This window comes from Triturus cristatus, chromosome 3_2, assembly GCF_964204655.1.
Source record: "Triturus cristatus chromosome 3_2, aTriCri1.1, whole genome shotgun sequence".
In the NCBI taxonomy this organism is placed as follows: domain Eukaryota; kingdom Metazoa; phylum Chordata; class Amphibia; order Caudata; family Salamandridae; genus Triturus; species Triturus cristatus.
Window position 1 is genome coordinate 774,782,860 of NC_140584.1, and position 19,780 is coordinate 774,802,639.

Genomic DNA, 19,780 nt, shown 5'->3' on the forward strand with positions numbered 1-19,780 from the left:
CTGTGATTACTGTAAAAACTCCTGTAACCTTACTTGCTACTCGTAGGAGCTGCCCTGCACCCCGGTCCGTTGCGGCAAGTGCCGATCACACGGAGGGTGGACCTTGGGCTCGACTCCTCCCCCTCCCCCCACCACTTCCGGGGCCTTGGGGTTAAGAGCAATGTTTTGGCGAGCGCGCAGCGGACGCGCGCAGCGGGCGCGCCGGCGGCCCGCCAAAGGCAAGCCCGTCTGCGCCCGTCCGCGACCAGTCGGGGCCAGGGGCTATGCCTCTTGCAGGAATCAAGCAAACTCCCTCCCAACCTATCCAGTATTCAAGTCAGGATTTACTGGCACTTGCAGGTAAAGGGGGCAATTCTAGTGAAACCTGCTGCCGAGTGGAACCAGGCCTAACATATGGGCCCTTCTCCTGCCTTGCCTGTCATTGGTCGAGCATGGATATCTCTCGACTGTGTAACCACTCAACCCACGCTAAGAGCAACATGACGCTAAACTGTCTATATCTCAATGCCAGATCTTTACCCAAACATGCTTTAGACATTTGGGACCTGCTTACTTCAAAAACCCCAGATCTACTCTTTATTACGGAAACATGGCTGTCCGACCATAATGCCCCGGACCTAGCTAATGTTCTTCCCGTCAATTACAAAATTATAACAAAAGATAGATCTGGGAAAAAAGGAGGAGGAGTGGCTGTCATATTCAAAGAGCAGCTAACGTGTTTAGTGGAACCAATTATCCCTTATTGTTAACACCAGACCTTATCCTTCAGAATCCTCCATGAGGGCATTAACATACTGGCTGGAGCTGTAATATACAATCCCCCAGGTCAACAAGTTAACCTTGGAGCCAAACTACTTAATCAACTCTTACCCCTTTGTTTGAAATTTCAGAACTACATCATTGTGGGAGACTTCAACACCCACTATGAAATAGCAGAGGCCCCGGGCACCTCACAACTAAAACAGGACATGGAGATACTCAATCTGAAGCAATGGATCACAGGCCCCACTCATATTGCTGGTCATACACTGGACGTACTATTTACTAATATTACATCCACTTGTGTAAAGGAAATTCAGCCATTACCCTGGTCTGACCACTTTCTTATATCCTTCTCACTTAATGTCCCCTGTAAACCTCCAAAACCCAAAAACGATCAAACTATTGCCAAACGAGCTTGGAGACTAGTCGAGGAGTCAAACTTCAACACATATTTCCAGGTGGCTGACCTTGAACTACCTACCAACGCCTCCGTATGCAAAGACGTTGCATCCCTCGATGCTGCCATACTGCAAACCCTAGACAAAATAGCCCCCAGACGGACAATTAAGGAAAAGGCTCCTACGGAAAAATGGTACACACTCCATCTCAAAAGTCTAAAAAGAGAATGCCAAAAGCTCGAACATCTATGGAGGCAATCCAAGGACAAAATAGCTAAACCCATACTTAAACTCAATTACACCAACAATCGCAAAAAGTATATCCTAGCTATTAGGCAGGCTAAGAAAGATTACCTCACTCAGCGTATAGAGGAGAATAGTAACTCCACGAAAGAGCTATACAAAATAGTGAAAGAACTGAGCAAACCTGCCACTATTTCCCAAACACTTAAACCCTCGACTGAGGCCTGTAACCTCATCAGCACTTTCTTTTCAGAAAAAATAAAGAAAATCTATGCTGATTTTTCTCCTCAAACTGATGATATAAATAAAAAAAAAACCATTGGATCCGACTCACTCTCTTCAGACATCCCTCGTCTATTGGATTTTGAACCCTTATTAGTAGCCGATGTCCTAACAGCAATGCAGGCAGTTAAGTCAGGCTCCCCCTTGGACCCTTGCCCCCATTTCGTGTTTTCCAAGATTGCACCTATACTCTGCGGTCCAGTCACTCGAATCTTCAATAAATCACTTAAAACTGCCACATTCCCTAACGCCTGGAAACACGCAGCTGTTATTCCCCTTTTGAAGAAGGCAGGCTCCGACATCGCTAATCCTGAGAATTACAGACCCATTTCTCAACTTCCATACCTTTCTAAAGTCCTGGAAAAACTGGTCAATGTCCAACTGACCAAATATCTGGAAACCAACTCCCTTTTGGACCCCACCCAGACTGGCTTTAGAGCCAATAATAGCACTGAGGCCACGTTGCTGGCAGTCTCGGACAGTATTAGGTCTCACACCGACCAAGGAGGATCGGTGGCACTAATACTGCTCGACCTGTCAGCGGCATTTGATACGGTCTCCCATCAATGCCTGTTGAATATACTTCAACATAAAGGAATACAGTCCAATGCCTTAAACTGGTTACACTCCTTCCTGAGTGCCCGCTCCCAGAACGTTCACATGGGTCAATTTCAGTCTAACATCACCTCCATTGACTGCGGGGTCCCCCAGGGCGCATCGCTGAGCCCCACACTTTTCAATGTTTACATGTCCTCTCTGGCTGACATTGGAAGGAAATGGGGCATCGGCATGTGCTCATATGCGGATGACACGCAGCTAGTAGTGGCCTTAAATGAAAAACCAGCAATCACCAAAACCAAACTACAAGGCTGCTTGGCTGAAATGGCCCAATGGATGCATGCCCACTGCCTGAAGCTGAATGCCGGAAAATCAGAGATCCTGCTATTTGGGGGAGCCAAACGAATCTGGGATGCCTCATGGTGGCCTTCAGCTCTGGGTCAGGCTCCCACCCCTAAACAACATGCCAGAAATCTGGGAATTACTATGGATGACGAGTTATCCATGAAAGACCATGTACAATCTCTTTGTGGCAAAGGCTTCGCCATCTTGAAGCTCTTAGCAAGACTATTCCCATGGATACCACTGAACTGTAGACGCTCAGTTACCCAGGCCCTATTGGTCAGCCGTCTCGACTACGGGAATGCATTATTTGTGGGGATGAACGAACACCTCTTCTCTCGCCTACAAGTACTGCAAAATGCAGCCGCCAAACTGATCTGTGATAAGGGCAAATTAGACTCGGCATCGGAATGCCTGCGAAGCCTTCACTGGCTCCCTGTGCGCCAGAGGGCTGCCTTCAAGCTGCTCTGCCACGCCCATAGAGCCCTGTATAGGACGGGTCCTACCATACTCCAGGACAAAATGGAATTCTATGTTCCTACCAGGAACCTACGTTCCACTAATTTGGCTCTGGCTAGGACTAAGCGCATATATAAAGTAAGAACGGGCGGCCGTTCTTTCTCCTACCTAGCGGCCAAGAGATGGAACGAGTTGCCCAACGATCTCAGACATACAACCAACTATCTGTTGTTTCGGAAAAAGCTTAAGACTTACCTGTTTCCTTCCTCTCATTAAAAACCCTTCTAACCGTCAGCTGTTTTCACCTGGTCTCAGCGCCGTGATATCCCTTGGGATGAGTGTCGCGCTCTACAAATACCATAAATAAATAAATAAATAAATAAATAAATGCCTATTATTGGCAACAGGATCCGGCTTATATTCCACACCTCGCAGTGGAGGCTGGCGCGGTGTGCCCGATACCACTCAAGGCGATGCTGGTGAATAACTATACGGTGTTTGACAAAGGGGAAGTTGATACAGTGCAAATCACGGCGAGGGCCTGGCACAAGCTCGGTCAGCGAGCACATAAATTGCCGTTATATGCGCCTGGAATGCCGCTTCTTTATCACTCGAATCTTTCGGTCACTGGTGAGGCCGGTATGCGCCGCACACTTACGGATATGGGGCTAACTACGATGGAGGATGTGTTCCGGAATGGCCGATTCATCCCCTCAGAAACTATAGAGGCCCACGGCAGCGTTTCTCCCATGCATCTCTTTGCTTATGCTAGATTGCGAGCTGCGATGCGAGATCTTTATCCTACCTATCCGTTGGAGCCCCCGACACTGGAGGCGCTGCAATTGATTTACACCACTCCCTCTAGAGCCAGGTTGGTCACCCGGCTGTATACTACCTCTCAGGGGGGAAGCACCCCAGGTTGAGACAGTTGCGCTGACCAGGTGGAATGCGGTGCTGCCGGAGCCTCTATCTGAAACTGACTGGTTGTGCTGTTGCCGCCTGACTGGTCGTTTGACGCCCAATGGGAATCTGCGGTTGGTGCACTACAAATACTTGCACCAGCTCTACTACACGCCGTTACAACTGCATCGTTACGGACTACAGCCCACTGACACTTGCAAGCGCTGTGACGCCCCGGGGGCTGATTTTTACCATTTAGCGTGGTCATGCCCCAAAATAGCTGCATACTGGTGCTCCGTCACAAGAGTTCTTGGGCTAATGGTGGATGAGGTGGTGGAATGGGGCCCTAAGGTGTGTGTGCTGGGTGTTGATGCCAGGGTGAAACCATACAACAAGAAATTTGTCTCTCTGGCGTTGCTCTTAGCTAAACGTAGGGTCTCCATGTGCTGGGGTGGCAGGGTGGTGCCCACCGCTAAGCTATGGCTACAGGATCTGACCTATAGCCGGGATCAGCTCACATGTTATGCGGAGGAGCTGCCTGCCCAGTCTAAGCCACGGGATATTTGGGCTCCGCTCACATCATATTTGTTACGTAGTACCGCTGACTGTGGCCTCTCCTAGTGGGTTGTCTGCTTGCCTGCCTGTGTTCATTGTGCATTGCTCTTCTGGGTGGGTGCTAGCTGTGGCTTCGATTGTCCTGATTACTGTACCCTAATGCACTATGAGTTATCTACTTTATAAGAAACTGTATACTGTTCATTGGAGAAACTGTACACTGTTATTGATATTTTGTTTCCCCTTTTCTCTGTAAGGAAATGACAAAAAGTATAAACAAAATAAAAAAATAAAATAAAAAATAAAAAAACGTTAGGATGTCACTTCCACACTATTCTTGATTTTTTTGTTCAAAGCGTTATTTTCTTCATATGAATGTTTGACTGTCCATATATCCAAGGCCTTCTATTTTCTTACAAGTAGGTGCATAAATGTCATATAGCAAAATTACATTTCTTCCCTTATTCTGGTTGATTTGAAGGTCCATCCGTTTTATTGTCTTTACATTTTAGGTAATTGAGTTACCTTGGTCCCAAATATTGCCTTTGGTCCCAATTGTATACCTATTCTAGTTAAGCCTGTGCTATATTAAGTTGTTCCATCCTTACATCAATTTCCAGTCATCAGTCTTTAGTTACTTTCACCTCTTTCTTTCATCACCGGCCATTTATATCAATGGCGCTTGCTATTCATTTTTCTTTTCGGTTGGCACTATGGGTCTTATCTTCTAGAGATTAGTTTCTTATTTTTCATTCCTATTTCATTCATTCTATTTTTGCACCGCTAGTTGCATGCCTGATTCACACAGAAAAAATTGTTGTCATCATTGTAGGTTTTGTGCATATCATTTGCTGTTTATTATAGGCACTTTTGACTCAGGGTACTTAGTTTAATTGTATTGATGTTATATATTATGTCCATTTATGTTCGTTCAGGTTGCTGTGGCTGTCCTGAAGAAGGCGTTTATACGCCAAAATAATAAGAACTGGTCCTAAGATTTAGCCACATTTTTCAACATGCAAAAACATCAGTTGATGGACAGAATGCAGAACAATGTCATACACTCACCCCAGTACAGAGATATGGGACTAAATCCCTCGTTTTTTTGCTCACCATGCCATTCCAGTTTGAACCCAGCCATATGCAAATCAGTCTTGACCCTGTGCCTCATGGGAACAGTCCAGCCCGAACTGCCAAGCCAGGTCCTCCCTGGACTGGAACCAAGCATCCTAGGACCCGTTTCGGGGTTTCACCCCTCTTCAGCCAGGATAGCTTGATTCGAGTGGCATGGAGAGCACGGGACTCACGTCTGAGCATACCCATCCCACTCGGGGTGACAAATGCAAAAACAACAGTTGATGAACAGAATGCAGAACAATGTCATACATTCACCCCAGTACAGAGATCTGGGCCTAATCATCATCATCCCCTTTGGTATAGCGTTGTTCGCCCTAAGTTGCAGGGTATGCCCAGACGTGGGTCCCTTGCTCACTTTGCCACTGGATTCAAGATAGCCTGGCTGATGAGGGTTATGAACCCGAAACCGGTCCCAGGATGCTTGTTTCCGGTCCAGGGAAGACATGGCTTGGCGGTTCGGGCTGGACTGTTACCATGAGGCACAGGGTCAGGCTGATTTGCATATGGCCATGTCTGAACTGGGGTGGTGAAGTGAGCTAAAGAATGATGATGGATTAAACCCAGATCAGTTGACTGGGAGTGAGTGTTTGATTTGCTCAAACGCTCCGTCCATCATCCCCTTTGGTATCCCATTTTTTTCAACAAGCAACAATGAATTCACTTTTATATGTTTGTAAGTTATATGTTTGAAATGTATGTATCGTACCCATTGTTTTGTATGCGGTATGTATTTAATATGTTGTTAAATGTAATATGTCGCAACATTTTGGATCATATTGTTTTCATCATGAATTTATAAGAATGAAATGCATATTTTAATCTAAATGTTCAATACAGAGTCATTTCATATATCAATGAATTGTAATAGGTTCTTGTTAGACCAGTTAATAGCCTAGGTGTTTACTGTCTCCAGTTGTAATTTCCCTGCCCTAGGATTTATCGTACTTTGCAGGGGGTCCCTCTTTGTATCAATTAATGCATCTTTACCACACCACAGAGTGTGGATTACAGCAGAGGTCTGAGCAGACTTAGGTATCCGGTTGCCTTTTTTAGAGAATTTCAACTGAGTTTCAATGCATTTCCTGGATGAGGACACTATTTGACAGGTACATATCTTTTCTGATGCAGCAAGAGTGAGTGTATTTACCATTTTTTGGGAAGGTCAATGCTGTGCAGAAAAGTGGCCTGTTCATAGGTGCAGTATAGCCTTTTTAGAGTTCTTCCCATTAATACTGGTGTTGATGGTTAGGGTGAAGGAACTTAAAGACAGAACAGTTATTTTCAATGTGAATAACATGACAGTGGTGGAACTAGGTGAAAAGCAGAAGGCGAGGGACCAGAAGGGTCGGAGGTTGTTGTGGACATATATGTCACAGTGCTTACAATTCAACATTGTATTAAAACAAGACATGTGCCTGAAATGAACAACAATCTAGCAGACACTTTCAATTGCAGTGGCTTTACAGTTTGTACTCCAGAATAGACTGAAGAACTGCCACTGAACATTTGCGCGTGGGGAGGGGGTGAGAGAAGTGAAATTAAGAAAAATCACTACCACCATCCATAAGAAGTGGTTACCTGTAGGTATGGAAAGAATTTCTAAGATGGTAATACTAGGATTTCTGGAGAGGTTCGCAAAGAGAGGGTTTTTCTTTTTTAATGTTCTTATTAGAAAAAAAAAGGTTTGTCACATAATTTAGCTGGCAAATTGGCTGGGATATCTTTTGACCCAGCGAAGGGAGAGGTTTTTTGTTTTTTTTTAAACTTATTTTTATTGCCATTTACATATTTCAGACATTGACCATCATACACAACCCTCAGATAGACATAGCAGAGTATACATCCAGTAGTGGGACAGAACAGCTGTGTATATCGCTTGTACATAAACAGGGAGCATAAACAGGGTATAGAGAGAGCATGATGTTTAGATCCTGTTGTCCGGGTTCCAGATATGGCATAGAAACTGGGGCGGAACACGGGCATAAACTAAGGAAGGGGTATGGAAGAATATATCCAGTTACATTAGCGATGGTATACAGCGTTGTTTGGGCAGGACACCTCTGTGACTTGTGTGTGCTTATCCTAGTGGGTGCGGCCGAGGGCTGCGACTGCATTCCAGACGCCAGGGCTTGCGATGAGCTTGTGTGGGTGGGGTTCCGAGAGATCAGTCGGGTAGGGCCTGTGACTGTGTGCGTGGGGCTGACGACGTAGGGGGGCTGCCACTCGGGTCAGCGCCCGGGGAAAGCTGTCGAAATTGATACAATAGCATGGCCCATTCCATCGATATAGGGTGCTTGCGGGCCCCCTTTACCTCCTCCTCCCGTAATGTCTCCTCCTCAGCCGCCGCCCACTTGTGTGTAGCTCCCACCCACGCCGCCAACGGTGGACCAGTGGGAGAACGCCAATGCATGGCGATGCTGCGCTTAGCTAAGAGTACCGCTAGGGAGAGGAAACGGGTCTGCACCCTGTGCTGTTTACCTGCGCGAAAGATGCCTATGGCGCTAGCTTCCCAAGTGTTCATACAAGTTAGCCCAGTGAGAGTACCCAGAGCAGTGTGAATGTGGTGCCAGAACATTTTTATGACGGAGCAGCTCCAGAACATGTGTCGGAAGTCTGCATTCCTCGCTTGACATCTGGGGCACAGGAACTGAGTGTCAGGATAGAATCGCTGGAGGCGTGCGGGGGTTAGATAGGCCCTGTGTAGGATGTGATATTGAATGTTTTTAAAGCGTGCGTTCCTAGAGACCTTCTTAGGGTATTTCAGAGCTTTCCCCCATTCCCCGTCATGAAGTGCCCGCCCAATTTCAGCTTCCCAGGTGGCTCGCAGGGAATCTAGTGGCTTGCTAACCAGTTCCCGTATGGCCTTATAAAGCCATGTAGTGAGATGGCGCCCAGCTCCCATGTGTAGGATCGTGTGGATAACGGGGTGCGTGCGTGGTTCCCCTTTACTTAGGTCTTGATATGGTCGGTAGCTATCTAGGAGTTGGCGGTGCAGCAGAAATTGTCCCGGGGGGAGATCGTACTCCTCCACCAGGCTATGGAATGGTCTTAGTCGCCCATCCTCGAAAAAGGACTCCACCTCTGTTAAGCCGCACGACGTCCACATGCGGAGCGCATTATTTGTGTAGTAGCGTTCCTGTTTGGGCCACCCCACCAGGGTGAGTAGGGGAGAATACAACGGGGTCCCCGGGGACATGCGGTGTATCCGTAGCATGCACTTACGTGCCACTGACACCTGTAGAGGGTATGTACGTTTTGGCTGAGTGCCAGGGAGGAGCAGGCGACGGATCTCCGGAATCGATATCCGTCCTGCAGCAGTACAAGTTCCACAGTGTACCTGTCTGCCGTCCAATGGGACAGCCATTGCAGCTGTGCTGCCAGGAAGTAGGCTTCAAATGAGGGGGCTCCCAAGCCACCCTGTGTAGTGGGCAGCTGCAGTTTTGTCAGGGCTATTCTGTGCCTGGCAGACCCCCAAATGAGCGCACTGAGGAGGGAGTCGAGGTCCCGGAAGAAGGCCTTGGGCGGGATTACTGGCAGATTGGTAAAGAAATACAGCAGTCTTGGAACCATGATCATCTTGGCAAATGCCACTCTCCCAATAGGCGCCAGTGGGAGGCTCTTCCAAAATCCGACCGAGGCCCCAAGACTCGCCAACGCCCTACCGTGGTTGCCCTCGAACATATCTGTGGAGGAATAGTAAAGACGGATTCCGAGATATCGGGGGGCCTCCGCGCTCCAAGGCACCTGCTGAGCCCCAAGGCGAACTTCCTGTGAGGGTAGTTCCGGATGCAGCGGATATATCGTGGATTTATCCCAGTTCACCCGTAGCCCCGAGGCCGCGGCAAATTCCGTCAAAGTTTCCCAGAGGGGGGTCAGATCGTCTGTAATGTCTCGTACATAGATCGGCAGGTCATCAGCGTACAAAGATACACTATGCACTGTGCCCGCTATCGGGATACCCCAGCTCTCCCCCTCCCGTCGGAGTCAGATGGCGAGAGGCTCCACCGCCAGAGCAAAAAGCAGAGGGGATAACGGGCAGCCCTGTCGCGTGCCCCTCTGAACCGCAAACTCCGTCGAGATGTACCGGCCCAGGCGCACCCACGAGGTCAGCCTGGTGTATAGTAGGCGCGTATAAGCTAGGAGGGTGGGCCCAATGCCTGCTCGCTGCAGCACCGAAAACAAGAACCGCCATGCGAGGGAGTCAAAGGCCTTTTCAAGGTCTAGGATGAGACAGGCCGCTCGAGGGTATATCCCCTGTACCTGATCCTGGATGTGGAAAACCCGACGTATGTTCTGTGAGGTGCATCTGCCTGGTATAAAACCGCATTGATCCGGGTGGATCAGGGAGCGTATGATTTGTACGTATCTATCCGCAAGGGTCTTCCCGAGGAGTTTGCAATCGGCGGACAGCAGCGATATGGGACGATAGGAGGCCATTTGTTGTGGGTCCCTGTGCGGTTTCAGGAACGTCACAATTACGGATTCTCGCATGGATCTCGGCAGCTCTCCCGTCTTCAGCGCCGCCGCAAACACCTCCACTAATCGAGGGACCAGGTGTACGGAGAATGTCGTGTAATATTCTAGGGGGAACCCGGAGCCTTATTTCGGGCTAGGGCACGCAGGGCCCGTGTCACATCCGCCGAGGCTATCACGGTGTCCAGAGCCTCCCAATCTCTCCTCGTGATCGTTGGGAGGGGTAAGGGATCGAGGAATCGATCCACTACAGGTTGCGGGGTAGAAGTTGGGTCACTGTAGGTTTCCGCATAGTAGTCGCGGAAGGCGCCCAAAATCCCCGCCTGAGAACGTATGACCAACCCTCCAGGGTCCAGTATCTCAGTGATGGGCTTGACATCCGTGTCCTGCCTGGCTAACCATGCCAATAGAGTGCCCGTCTTATCTCTCTCCCTATGCATCCGTGTAGCGCAAGATCGAAGTTGTACTTCCGTAAGTCCGTGGAGGCAGTTTGGTAGGCAGTTTTTGCCTCGGTGACACTTCGCACCTCCTCTGCGGATGTGACATCCTGTTTCGTGAGGGTCGCCAGACGGCGCTCCGCAGCGGTTAGGGCCTGTTCTAGTACGCGCTTAACTCCCGTTATTTGCTTCAAGCACTCACCCCGGGCCACCACCTTAAATGCATCCCATTCCACTAACTTGGAGGATGCCTTACCCGAGTTGCGTGCGAAATAGTCTTGGATGCTATTCTCCTGATCGTGTCGGAAGACCTGGTCCGACAGACAGTCCTGTGGTAAGCGCCACGTGGGGACCGGCGGGCGTGGGGGTCGCCAGTGTAACTGGAGAATGTGGGCATCGTGGTCGGATATGATCCTGCCCAAGTAGTCCGTGTGGGTAATCGTGGGCAAGATAGTCGCCGAGCATAAGAAGCGGTCAAGACGGATGCGTAGATTGTGGGGGATGGAGTGGAAGGAATACAATCGCGCCAGAGGGTGGCGCATTCACCAAGCATCGGCGAGTGCCCAGTGGGCGATCCAAGCCCGGAATCGGTCAGTTTGCTTATATGCCGGGGAGTGCAGTGGGGGCGGGTGTGAGCGGTCAAGGTTCCAGTCAAGCGTGCAATTATAGTCTCCTCCCAGAACCCACGGTACGGAAGCGAATGGGGCAAGAACCCCCGTGAGATGGTCCCAAAACTTGTCTTGGTCCACATTGGGGGCGTCAATACTACCGAGAAGCACTACCTGTCCGTCCAACAGCCCCTCCAGCAGCGCATATCTACCTTCTTTGTCGACCACCCTCCGAAGCTCCTGGAAGGGGGTTCCCGGTCGCCCCCAGATCAACACCCCCCGCGCAAACGCAGAGTATGTTGTGGCGCAGATGAGCCCCCTCCATTTCGACTGCAGTTTCCCCACCCCTTTTGCAATGAGATGCGTCTCTTGTAGAAAGACTATCGGGGCGCTGTGCCGTTTTGCATAGGAGTACACCGTATACCTTTTGCGTGGAGTATGAAGCCCCTAACATTCAGGGTAAGGATGGTAACATCAGTGTGTGTCGTATGAGGTGTCGTGTCTCCACGTCTGTACGCCATGCGCGGGAGTTATGCCCATTGCAGTGCACAAAGCACAGTCGCCCCAGCTGGTTGCGGGTGTCTGTGTCCTCCGACGCCGTGTAAGCATAAGCGGGGAATGTCGGGGTCCGTATCCTTCCATGTGAGGGGTGGGAAAGTGTTGAACTGGGACATGTAACTGAACAAACAGGGTCGGGGAACTTTCCCAATGCCTAGGGCCCATCGTCAGGAACGATGCTGCGTCCAAACCGGTTTACCCAATTAAGGGAGGTACAACAATATAAGAAGGGGGCGGCGGAGCATGCGTGCCGGGCTGGCTGCGAATCGGGCCGTGATCAGGGGAAATGGACGTTGCTCCTGTTATAGCAAGTAACGAAACTGGGGTCAAAGTTCGGCCTGTGGGAAAGGAAGTGTACTTAGCTCGATGTTAGTGTCTGCAGTCCCCTCTCATTTCGCTCGGGAGTCGGATTGGTCATCTAGAATGAGGTCCGCTGTCTGCGGAGTGACCATGGGGGGCGTCACGGAGTTCTCCCCCGATATTGTGTTGTCACTGTCATTCTCCCCCTCCGACGTAAAGATATGCGGTGGCCGGTCGATGTCGTCCGGCAGGGGGGATGCCTGCAAGTCGATCACCGCTTGTAGAGCCTCTCTTCGTTCCTTCACAATTTGCTCTAGGTCAGGAGAGTCCTGCGTGTGCGCGCGATCTCTGCTACTCATTCCACCCCGTGGGCGCCGTTGTGATCGCTTTCCGGATCGTGAAGGTTTAGGGTATGGGTCTCTTGCGATCTCCGCTCTAGACTGTCGTGTGCAATGCAGATCCGCCCAATCTTGGGCTTCCGCGGCGTTGGCGAAAAACACAGTAGAATCGGCGTGGACCACCCTGAGGCGAGCTGGGAAAAGCAAAGAGTATTGAATATTGTTCTCACGCAGCCTGCGTTTTACATTCAGAAAGGAGGCCCTTTGTTGTTGAACTGCTCTAGCATAGTCCGGGAACACCATTATTCGTTGGTTGTCGACCCGCAGGGTGCCCGCCACACGCGCCGCGCGTAGTATCGCATCTCTATCCCGGAAGTGGAGGAACTTTGCTATCAGCGGCCTTGGGGGCGCCCCTGGAGGCGGTCTGCGAGCCGGGACCCTGTGGGCTCTTTCCACAGAGAAGAATGCGGAGCGATCCTTTTCCGGAGTAAAGGACTTCACCCATGTCTCCAGATATTGCAGGGGGTTCGTGCCTTCGATTCCTTCGGGCAGCCCTATTACGCGAATGTTGCAGCGCCGGGAGCACCCTTCTAAATCGTCCGCCCGTTCCTCCATAATGGTGAGGCGATGCAGCACCTCCTGGAGAGTTTGCTGGTGTTTGTCGAGCGTTGGCTGTACGCCCTCCATTTTCTTCTCCCCGTCCTTCACTCTATCCACCAGTTTCCGATGGTCATCACGGATAAGGCTGACGTCCGTCGCCAGCGTTCCGAGTCGCTCCTCCATTGCGACTCTGGAATGCTCAATGGCAGCCAAGACCTGGTCGAGCTTGACGGAGACCGAGGAGTCAGGCTGCGTCTCCACCGCGCCCACCCAGGTCCGGGCTCTGGGCATCCTCTCCGGGGCCGTCTCAGGGACCGTCGTCTGTTGTGTCCCCCTGGGCTTCCCCATCGTCGCGGCCGGAGCACCTCCGTGCGCCGCGTCCGTCAGCTGAAGACGCGGGTTTCCTCTCTCCCCGGGAAGGCAGGGGGGCTTCCCCAGGAGCGACCTCGCACCAACGATCCGCGTCTTCGGCCATAGCCTCCGAGTGCAGCTATAGGTCGCCTCAGGTCTAGGAGACACTCTGCTATCCTGCCCTCGCCACCAAGGAGCCACCGGCCGTCAATCTCGGGGGTCAGTAGTCAGAGCAGGTGACAGGCTCTGTCCCCACGCGCTTCACCCCTCGCTGCTGGCAGTCACGGGTTCGGTGTACACTTCGCACTCCGAGTGCCATCCATTTGTGTGCTTCCCGTGAGGCAGGGCGTCCCACTGGTGCCGGCAGTCTCCGGTGCTGGTCTCAGGCTCCTCTACAGCGATGTCTCGCCGGGCACCATTTTGAGGTCAGGCGTCCCGGCCCAGCGTTAATATATGCCAGGGCTTCCCCCGCTGCTCCGCTCCCACCGCGGGTATCGTAGCCCCCAGGTGCCCCCCGGGGGATGTAGCGGCTCTGGTCTGCACCGGCGCGTCCGCTCACCTGCGGGGCCGGCCAACGCGTGGAGCGCGCGCCGCTGGAGTCATGGCCACCCTGCCCTCTCGCACCGCTGCTGGTAGGGGGGTGATCGAGTCCTCGATTTGCCGCAGGCACCGCACCGGGATCACCCCGACGGGGACCCCCAGGGAAACGCGCCGGCTCCGGTACAGTCCTCCCCCAGGTTCACCGTCCCGAAGCTCCGGGACCGCTCGCCGCCATCTTGTGTCGCTGGGTCTCGGTGCGGCGGCTCACCGCGCCGCCGGTGCACTTCTCTTTCTCTGCGTCGTGCCTCCTCAGGGCAGCAGACGCCAGAGCCGTTCCGACACCCAGGGTTGCATTTTCTAGTGGGAGCAACGCCTGGAGTCGGTCATTTGGCCGGCCCGACTGGAGAGCCCTAGCAGACTGCGACCGCCATAGTAGCCCCCCAGCGAAGGGAGAGGTTTATAAGAGAAGTGCTAAAAGGCTGGGTTGAAGAGCAAGTTCAGGGAGGGTTTTTGAGGAAACCTGTGACAATTGATTTATTGGAAAAGTGGTCACTGCAGTTGGAAATTTGTTGGTACGGTGTTTTGAGGTTCCTATTTTAAGATTATGTATGTTAACGGATGTTTTATAGAGCATTTGGGCTTCAAAATTACTACGTTGAACAGGTAGAAGTGGTGTGAGAATCACTGATGCTTTCTTGGAAGATCAGATATTGTTTATTTGGCTGAGAACATCTCAGACAGATCAACAGGGTACAGGCAAATGGGTTTGGCTGACTAGGAGTTCTAAGGTCAGTAGAAGGCTGGGTATGGTTTCAACAATGGCAAGGTGTGACAGACGAGATCTTTTGTCACAGAAATGCAGCTAGTGTAACAGAGTCTAACTGGTTAGCAGTGTTAAGAATGGCTTTGAATGGATTGTAGTTAACATATGAGAAATGTGAAATGTGCTTGTACTTGTATAGCGCACAGCTACCCCGGTTCGGGGTTTCCCGGCGCTGTACTCATACCGCTAGGGAACCCTTCCTGGCTTTTTCCCTGTGAAATGTCCACTCCAGGGCATCCCCAGGGTGAAGCCAGGGATCCCAGCGCTGTTGGGGCCGTTGTTGAGATTAAGCAAGCTATTGCCCAGAGTTGCAGCGTGGGACCCATGATTAGAATAGGCACTGAGGCGAGAATATCCGGTCTGCGGAATTTATAGCCCGAGACCCTGCCGCGACGGGAATCGAACCCTGGTCCCGGACCAGTGCTCTGCATCGAGGTCTGCCGCTCTAACCATTGAGCCACACTTCTCATGAGAAATACAGGACTTGTTCTTTTACAACATAGGAGACAACCAAAGCAGTAGGATTGTGGTGTTCCTGGACAGAAATTAGAAGGATACGGGGATGGAAATTCAAATGCTGCGAGAAATATGTAAGAAATGAGTAGTTGTGCAGAAGGCTGTTTTTTTCTGATTAGTTTCTTTTCTGCAGATTGCGTTCGGGGACTGACTTAGATTACAGGCCACCCAAAACCTACTTGCCCATTCGCTACGGCGAGTCAGATTTCATCAGGTCGAACAATTTTTAAGACCTAATGGTCCACTCTGGTGAGTTAACTTAAGCTCGAAAGGAACAAGTGTTCTGTTCATTCAGAAAGAGAATGCACATTAAAGATGCATTTAAATATTGGTTTATCACAACACATGTGCAAGTTTAAGGACAGAGGTCAAATGTCAGTTTATCTTTTTAGAAAGTGCTGCTTATCTCATCCTGGAACATGGTGTTTACTTTTCTCTTACTACAGGTAGAGGATTTTGTAAGTGGGCACTCACAATCATTGTGCAACAAAAGGCTGTAGGAGGTTGGTTTTTTTTCCTAAATAGCTTTTAAATGAATAGTATAAATATATCAAGATATATCCGGAATTAAGAAAGCACTTTTTTTTGTAATGTAGAAGTGGAATGTAAACAAATATTTAAGTATGAGCAAAACAAATCAGAACACTTTACATGGTGATGTACAAATGACAAATAGTTGCAGAAACTCAAATTCCAAACATTATTGTTTGTACACTCTATAGTTTGCTCAGTAAAACCGCATGTCAGTGGGATTTTTTGTGGCTATTTCAATGGAAAATGTGCTGACTGGAAATGACAGTGCGCTACCACTTCATCTTTTAGTTATATATTTATAAAAAGTGATAGTCTCAAACATGACTTGAGAAACATTCCTGCCCCGGCCCTGATGACAATGATGTTAAATAACTTAAAGGCAATTCAGGGGTCATCGGTATCCTATGTGGTTACATTTGCAATATATATGGAGCAAACGTTTAGTTTAAATTAAACAAAGGAGTTTATTGTACAGCAGACATTCTGAACTTCCACATTTGAACCTGCTCTCATAGTAATAATGAAGAAATGACACCACAGAGAAATCAAATATTTTGCCCAGCAACACATAATTTTAACACCAGTTTATGGTTCAAGAAAATTACAGTTAGGTCAAGTAGTTTATTTAAGTCACTAGACCTGCAGGCCCGGTAACTGTTATGACTTGAGGCCTGAGACATTCGGAGTCGCACAGATCTTGAGGGGATAGAATCGGCAAAGTAACTTGGTCAGGGTTAGAAAGATCAGTAACAATCCTGAAGATCTCTATAGATCGATTAGTGGCGTTTATGATTCTACCTGTAAAAAGGTTTACTTTAGCTTGCTGCCGAAGATTTTTATACTTTCTAAGTTGTTTAGTATACTCTTCTTCAGTTCTGGCGCATATCTCGTACGCCATTTTCTTTCTGCTTGCCAAAGGCTCAGCTTGGCAATTTTCAGATCATCTGTGAACCATTTATTTGGCCTCATGACGCCTAGGTGCTCTAGTTTTACGGAGGGGTGCATGATCACAGCTAGCCACTGTCAGCCAGATTGTGATACCCTCCTTCGGGACAAAAGGAGAGTTACTAAAGTCCTCGCAAAAAGCTGCTATGTTAGCCCTAGCCCAATTCCGAGAATAGATATTGGAGCCAGTGGGGGACTTATTCCATTTAGGCAGAGATACTACTAAGGACATATTGTAATGATCGGACCATCCACATGGAGCTATCCTCAAATTCCGCACAGGGAATTTTATGGTCCACAGCTGGTCCAGGGTGTGCCCTATGATGCGAGTTGGACAACCCGCTAATTGTTCCAGGTTTAAGTCAGTCAGTCAGGACAGCCGTCAGATCCTTGGCTTGCTGCCCCCCCCTTCTACCTTATTTGCCTAAAAGTTGAAATCTCCAACCGTAAGATTAGCGTGATCAACAATTAAGGGAGCCAAGGCCCGAGTGGATCTTTTTCAAGTATGTTCATTCATATAGGAGAAAATGATATAGTGCAACTGGTAGACTGATGCTCAATGAACAAATGAAGGAGTATTTGTAGGTGTTCAAAAGTCAATGAACTAGCACTTGCATTTTATGGAAGGAGTTTATACAGAGAAAGCATTGGAGAGCGGCACAAAAAGAATGCTATGGATAAGGCTAGAAGGAAGCTGAATACAGAAATTAGGGTTTTCTGTCCGTTTATGGGAATTTAAGTTTTGTCTCATAAGCACAATCAAGAAGGCTATTTATTTTATGTGGACAGGGGGCTTGTGTCTAAATTCGGTCAGGCCTATTATATGTTAGATTTGAGGGAGGTTTTGGCAAACTTATGGAATTAAAAGTGGTGGTGTGCAGGGAGGTATCAATTATTTGACTTAAGTGTGGAGGGGTATATGGGGGAAGGAAAACAGCACTGGGTTTTTTTACAGGGGGCATAGAGTCTGGTTCAAGCGTATGCACCGCTGGGGGGGATGGAGCACAAAGGAGGGCAAGAGTAAGTTTGGGGTTTTGGATCAACACTAGGGTAGATGGCTTGGGGATGCTTGCTGGGTCGTGAGAGATATTGGGGAATGCAAGGAAAATGCAGAATGGAAAAAGAAAGCAAAGAGGTGGAAGCGTATGGCGGGGTTTTATTATTGCAATGTTCACAAGTTGGGAGTTTAAGGGTGGGGAATTACAGGAATGTAATGTATTAATGAGGTTTCGTTGATGATGTTTACTGCAATGTTATGAAGTCAGGTAGTCATAGGCTCCAATAACCAAGTAGGCAGGCAGTTTCAGTATCTAGCAATAGGATCTTTCCAGTTAAGAGAATATAAACGTGTTGCCACGGTAAAACTGGATGACAGGTTGTAGCCCTAAAGTGACAGTTTGGGTTTTTTTTTTTGGGGGGGGGGGGGGGGGGGGACCCGGTACCGGCATATTTACCCGGGGAGGGAAGGCTCAAGGAAGGGAAAGAGTAAGTTTGGGGCTTTGGAGCAAAATAGGGGGGTTCACATGGTGGGATTGCAGGAGTGTGAGGGAGTCTAGGGAATGAAAGGAAAAAGGCTGCAATGGAAGAAAATAGGTAGAAGCATATGGCGGGGTTTTGCAATTCCAATGTTCACAAATAGGGATTAAGGAGGCGGGAAATGACAGGAGTTTAACGTATAAGAGAGATTTGGTGGATAATGTTTTCTGTAATGTTATGATGTCATACTACAGACAGATCTTAATCAAGTGCCTTCTTCCGTTAAAAAAGGATGGTAACATATGGGGTATTGCAGCACGTTGTAAAACCATGTCACTGGTTCTTGTCAGCACGTCCAGTAACATCTGATAATTCTTCTATAACATAAGTGACGTCCACATTCCATTACCAAGGGGCAGACTTTTGATGATGCAGACGTCTGCCAATAGCTTTGTAACTTTAAGCAGACCAGACGAGATCGATGCAATACAAAACTTTACCCATACCTCATCCAGCATAAACACTACGTACGGTTTCAAGGCAACATCATCGGCGCATTCACACAGTAAATATGGGCGTTTCAGCCACTGCTGTATCACGAGAAATACATACGCTTCGTGTCTTACATCAACACGTGCATGTGCAGCACCTGTATGCTAACCCCATCTAAGCATCCGAATGAATCAAACGTGATGCTGATTTTCAAAAACATAAAATAGGATCTTACAAAAACACAGTAGTCTTAGCAAACAATGTAATTCAATTATGTTTTGTACCGTGCGCAATCATGCAGGCAACAGTGTTATGGGGAAATACTGAACACAAAGGGACGTCCTGCACATAAGACTGCCCAAACGAAAACAGCACCTCTAGAACCTACGCGATGCTTAAATATCCCGACTTTTCTTAGTCGCTTTGACACCACAAGAGGAAGCGTAGGTTTGATCACCGCAGCCGAACCCCTTTAAGAAAGAATGTAGCGGAAAGGCAACGAACGGAAAGCGACCCTAGAAAATTGGCTCGCAACCCCTTCCTCACCTTATCGAGCACACATCTACAACTTTCACAGCAACGGATCCACTTTAGTCGCGTGCAGCAACGACGAAAAATCAAGTCAGCGGAAGCAAAGACTGTGATGCACTGCGCTTGAATTTTCTCGCGCCCGCTTGTCATTGGCTACTGGTATTCACTTGACCCCGCCTCCATAACTACCGTAAATGTAACTGGTAGATATGAGACGCCTTCTACGTGCCCAGGCCTCGTCTCCTCCTCCGATTGGACGGATTGGATTTCAGAAGCTAGTAGGATACACGGTACGGCCCAATGGGTTGAAAAGAGCAAGCCTCTTTAAATGGCTATTTAGCAGACAGGTATGAGTATCTCACCACGGTTCATAAAAACATAAATAATCATGTGGGAGGGGAAGGGGGGCTCAAGATGGGAGAAGCCAGGGGCTGGTAGAGCGTTATATTTGAAATAAAATGAGAAGGGTGGGCGGGCTAACCAGGGGACGAAGTCGGAGGGGAAACAACACGGCTAGGTCGGGAAGAAGTGCAATTGGAAGCCAGTACCGGGAGAGACCAAGGGGAACAAGCTTTGGCAAAGGCAAATGTTGCTGTCGGCGATGCTGCACTGCATGATCAAA

General features: G+C 49.1%; 1 protein-coding gene across 2 annotated transcripts in view; it reads right to left on the reverse strand.

Annotated features, from left to right (window-relative positions):
* The window catches only part of LOC146858071 (uncharacterized), a 499,452-nt gene extending 480,111 nt beyond the window's left edge, over positions 1-19,341 (reverse strand). The window contains exon 1 of one of the 2 annotated variants that reach the window (XM_085648839.1): positions 19,174-19,341. In XM_085648839.1, coding sequence (XP_085504965.1) covers positions 19,174-19,308 — 135 coding nt within the window. In that variant the 5' untranslated portion in view covers positions 19,309-19,341. The remainder of the gene's footprint in view (positions 1-19,173) is intronic. The other variant, XM_085648840.1, reaches the window with a different exon arrangement.
* Between the last annotated feature and the right edge of the window lie 439 nt (positions 19,342-19,780).